Here is a 5000-nt window from a genome sequence, read left to right as displayed (position 1 = left end):
ATTCCAGAGCTGTGCAACTCCTTTCCGATTTACCGCTTTTCATACTTGTGATTGTTATTATTATTATAGTATTTATTATTAACACGTTTATTACATTCTTTTAGCAAGTGAAGGGCTTACGTAATGCTTGTGGGATAAGTACGTATTGTGTAGTAAATCTTGTGTCTGGAGCTGATCAGACGGAGGATCGAGTCTTCACCTTGCGGACCCGCATTTGTTCAGCGCAGAACACAAGGAGACATATTCTGTAAGATCATTTTTTGGATCACTTCAACATTAGTCTCTTCCCGATGAAAATTTTAAAATATAATTTATTTTTCCTAAATCTACCGTAGCAACCTAATCTAACATAGCCTCTCTGAAATTTACAAAACATAAAATACTATCTAGTTTTTCTCAGAAGCAGCATATTATTATTATAATAAAAAAGAAGCGCTAAACCACAAGGGCTATACAGCGCTGCTCAGAAGCAGCATAGCTATTAATTTTTTTTTCTAATTTCCTTTTTTTTTTCTAATTTCCTTTGTGTTATGGTCAACATTTCGGGCGACCCAGATCTTCATATATCTTGGACTTGCCTAGCACGAGCTGGTAGGTCTGCTGCAGTGCTCCTTCTTATGTTCTTATATAACGAGTCCCAGGTAACAAGTGTGGGGGCTACTATCACACACCTTACACATGATGTAACAAACTGCATTTTGAGCACAAGGTTAGATACAAGAAGTGTCTCCAGGGCAATTTTACACTAGTTTTATGCAGTGCTGAAAAGTGAGTCACGAAGAAGTCGTAACCAGCTGATGTTTTCTGCGCTTGAGTGTGCATCTTGTGCTGCTGCTGTATAGATAATTGAAGTAGCCTCAGAGTTGCTATTATGGTTATGCTTTATTGACATACTGGATGACTGCTTAATGAATAAGCCACGTGTGCAACACCTGGGTATCTTTTTTTGGTGAAGATAAAGAAACAAGGTGTTGCACATGTCTTATTCATCGAAGATAAAGAAACAAGGTGTTGCACATTTGTCTTATTCATCGAAGATAAAGAAACAAGGTGTTGCACATTTGTCTTATTCATCGAAGATAAAGAAACAAGGTGTTGCACATTTGTCTTATTCATCGAAGATAAAGAAACAAGGTGTTGCACATGTCTTATTCATCGAAGATAAAGAAACAAGGTGTTGCACATTTGTCTTATTCATCGAAGATAAAGAAACAAGGTGTTGCACATGTCTTATTCATCGAAGATAAAGAAACAAGGTGTTGCACATGTCTTATTCATCGAAGATAAAGAAACAAGGTGTTGCACATTTGTCTTATTCATCACTTGTCGTTACTGTGTAACAATGTTATGTCTTGAAAATATATAACATATCTTTTTGTTCACTTTATTAAGTTTCCATTGATTTCTTCTGTGTATGATAAACTCTTCAGATTCATCTTCTGAATGTTCGTATGATCTTTTTAAATCCGAATTTACCTACTTTGCTTATTAAGCACGACATATGTTTCATGTGATATTCATATATTTACGTGTTACTTCCGTGTCTCCTACAGGCGAGGGTCGAGCTCCGAGGATCACGGAACACCCGACTAACTGGACAGTCCCGAGGAACGACCCTGTTACACTCAATTGTGGCGCCGAAGGTCGTCCTCAGCCCGTCATCACCTGGTACAAAGACGGTGCCCCTGTGAAACCTTCTCCCCACCGGTTCATCCTCCCCACGGGATCGCTTTTTTTCCTGAAGGTGTCACAGAGCAAGAAGGAGAACGATGCTGGTGTTTACTGGTGTGTGGCCAGTAACAGACTGGGCAGCGCGAGGTCCTCCAACGCCTCGCTGCAAATTGCCTGTGAGTATTGCAGTGGAGTTGAAGTGTGTGAATGTGTATTGCAGTAGGGATGAGGTGTGTGTAGAGCAGTGGTATTGAGGTGTGTGTGTGTGTGTGTGTGTGTGTGTGTGTGTGTGTGTGTGTGTGTGAGTATGTATATGTGTGCATGTGTGCGTGTACTCACCTAACTGTGGTTGCAGGGGTCGAGACTCCGCTATTAGCTCCGCCTCTTCACTGATCGCTACTAGGTCCTCTCTCTCTCTGCTCCATGAGCTTTTGTCATACCTCGTCTTAAAGCTATGTATGGTTTCTGCCTCCACTACATCACTTGCTAGACTATTCCACTTCCTGACAACTCTATGACTGAAGAAATACTTCCTAACATCCCTGTGACTCGTCTGAGTCTTCAGCTTCCAATTGTAACCCCTAGTTTCTGTGTCCCCTCTGGAGCATCCTGCCTCTGTCCGCCTTATCTATTCCACGCAGTATTTTGCATGTCGTTATCATGTCTCCCCTGACCCTCCTGTCCTCCAGTGTCGTTAGTCCGATTTCCCTCAACCTTTCTTCGTAGGACATTCCCCTGAGCTCCGGAACTAACCTTGTTGCAAACCTTTGCACTTTCCCTAATTTCTTGACGTGCTTGACCATGTGTGGGCTCCAAACTGGTGCTGCATACTCCAGTATGGGGCTGACGTACACAGTGTACAGTGTCTTGAACGATTCCTTACTAAGGTATCGGAACGCTATTCTCAGGTTTGCCAAGCGCTGACATGCTGCAGCAGTTATCTGGTTGATGTGTGCTTCCGGAGACGTGCTCGGTGTTATGGTCACCCCAAGATCTTTATCCTTGAGTGAGGTTTGCAGTCTTTGTTGCTGTATAGCCCTTGTGGCTTAGCGCTTCTTTTTGATTATAATAATAATAATGCAGTCTTTGTCCACCTAGCCTATACTCTGTCTGCGGTCTTCTTTCCCCTTCCCCAGTCTTCATGACTTTGCATTTGGCGGGGTTGAATTCGAGAAGCCAGTTTCTGGTCCACGTGTCCAGCCTGTGTGTGTGTGCGTGTGTGTGTGCGTGTGTGTGTGTGTGTGTGTGTGTGTGTGTGTGTGTGTGTGTGTGTGTGTGTGTGTGTGTGTGTGTGTGTGTGTGTGTACTCACCTAATTGTACTCACCTAATTATGGTTGCAGGGGTCGAGACTCAGCTCCTGGCCCCGCCTCTTCACTGATTGCTACTAAGTCCTCTCTCTCTCTCTGCTTCCTGAGTGTGTGTGTGTGTGTGTGTGTGTGTGTGTGTGTTGCTACAGTTTTGAAGTGTTTGTAGATGAAAAGAAATGAGGGACAGTGTGACAGGTAAGTTTCTTAACTTCCTAAGTTTTTCTTTTGCATCTTTTTTTCCCACTTCCTGTTTTTTGTTGACGTGATGGTTGTTTCTTCTTCTTCATCCTCTTCTTCTTCTTCTTCTTCTTCTTCTTCATCTTCTTCTTTTGCTGTTCCTCCTCTTGCCGCTGTTTATGGTTTACTGATCATTTTCTTATGTTCTTATTTCAGTTTCTTGCCCCTGTTTTTGTACAAATATTCAACCTTGTATCCAGCTGCCCCCCCCCCTCTCTCTCTCTCTCTCTCTCTCTCTCTCTCTCTCTCTCTCTCACCCCCTCCCTTTTCGCTCCCCTCCCTCGATCCCCCTCTCTTTCTCCCTTCCAGTTTTCAAATCTCTCTTTACATAATTGCTATACACACTGTCTTACACAAACCAAAATTTATAATAAAAATAATCGAGTACAAGTAAATACTGATATTCTCAGTCACTCTCACACATGACAGCCAAATAATGAGCTGTCGACAACAGCTTAAAACAGCAGCTCGAGAAATAACCTTAATCATGCAAAAATATTTATTTAAGAGAAAAGCAATTACTGGGATGGCGTCTAAGGATGGCATTGTGATGCTTTAACTAACGCTGAGAGCAACTGGCCCAAATTAAATACCTTGTAGTTTTGTACCTGAAGGAGCGATAATGCAATCCTGGAAATGAGCTAATTAAAGACGAGAGGGCAAGGAAATATATCTCCGTTCTGACTTTCCCAGAAGTCGTTCTCTGTCTCTGTCTGTATGTCTCTCTGTCTCTCTCTCTGTCTCTCTGTCTCTGTCTCTCTCTCTGTCTCTCTCTCTCTCTCTCTCTCTCTCTCTCTCTCTCTCTCTCTCTCTCTCTCTCTCTCTCTCTCTCTCACTCTCTCTCTCTCTCTCTCTCTCTCTCTCATATATAAATATGAAAATAATGTGAATGTTGCTTTTGGGTTATACAATGTAGATTCATTTATAATTAATAAAACTTGGGAACAATTTATGATGTAAGTGAAACTGTTTCACTTACATCACTGTGAGGTTCTTCTGGAGCAAAATTATTAATTTTTACATTAATATAAATGAAAAAAAAAATGTATCTTTAAACGTATAAAAGAAAATTTTAGAAATTACTTATTTTTAAATGAGCTCTTGCTAACTGACCAATTTTAATTATTCGGCACAACATGTATACACTCACACATTGTGTGCGTGTACTCACCTAATTGTGGTTGCAGAGGTCGATTCACAGCTCCTGGTCCCTCCTCTTCACTGATCGCTACCAGGTCACTCTCCCTCCTCCGTGAGCTTTAGCATACCTCTTCTTAAAGCTGTGTATGGATCCTGCCTCCACTACATCACTTTCCAGATTATTCCACTTCCTGACAACTATGACTGAAGAAATACTTCCTAACATCCCTGTGACTCATCAGAGTCTTCAACTTCCAATTGTGATCCCTTGTTGCTGTGTCCCATCTCTGGAACATTCTGTCTCTGTCCACCTTGTCGATTCCCTCAGTATTTTACATGTTATAATCTCCCCCTATCTCTCCTGTCCTATAGTGCTGCCATGTCGATTTCCCTTCACCTCTCCTCATAGGATGTTGAGAAATGGTTTACCAGCTAAGATGTAATTTTAAATAAAGGGAATACTTAGCTGATAAAAGAGAGCAAATCGTCTACACAACCGCCCCTGCAGACGAGGTCTTGAATTGTTGTCATGATCATCTCTCAATGGGCTGTAATAGATCATATTATGTAACCAATAAAGTACCCCTAGGGGATGTTATGCCAGCATATTTCATTCACTGATGGCTGACAAACTTACTTGTGTG

At 41.7% G+C, this 5000-nt stretch overlaps 1 protein-coding gene across 3 annotated transcripts in view; it reads left to right on the top strand.

The window, feature by feature from the left end:
• Positions 1-5000, top strand: part of LOC128685942 (protein sax-3-like) — a 1098442-nt gene that overhangs the window by 553768 nt on the left and 539674 nt on the right. For all 3 annotated transcript variants that reach the window (XM_070083369.1, XM_070083370.1, XM_070083368.1), the window contains exon 3: positions 1554-1847. In XM_070083369.1, the coding sequence (XP_069939470.1) occupies positions 1554-1847 (294 nt within the window). The remainder of the gene's footprint in view (positions 1-1553; positions 1848-5000) is intronic.

The sequence above is a fragment of the Cherax quadricarinatus genome, chromosome 9 (genome assembly GCF_038502225.1).
Source record: "Cherax quadricarinatus isolate ZL_2023a chromosome 9, ASM3850222v1, whole genome shotgun sequence".
Taxonomy (NCBI): domain Eukaryota; kingdom Metazoa; phylum Arthropoda; class Malacostraca; order Decapoda; family Parastacidae; genus Cherax; species Cherax quadricarinatus.
Note: the sequence above shows the minus strand (reverse complement) of the source record. Positions and strands in the feature narration are given on the sequence as shown.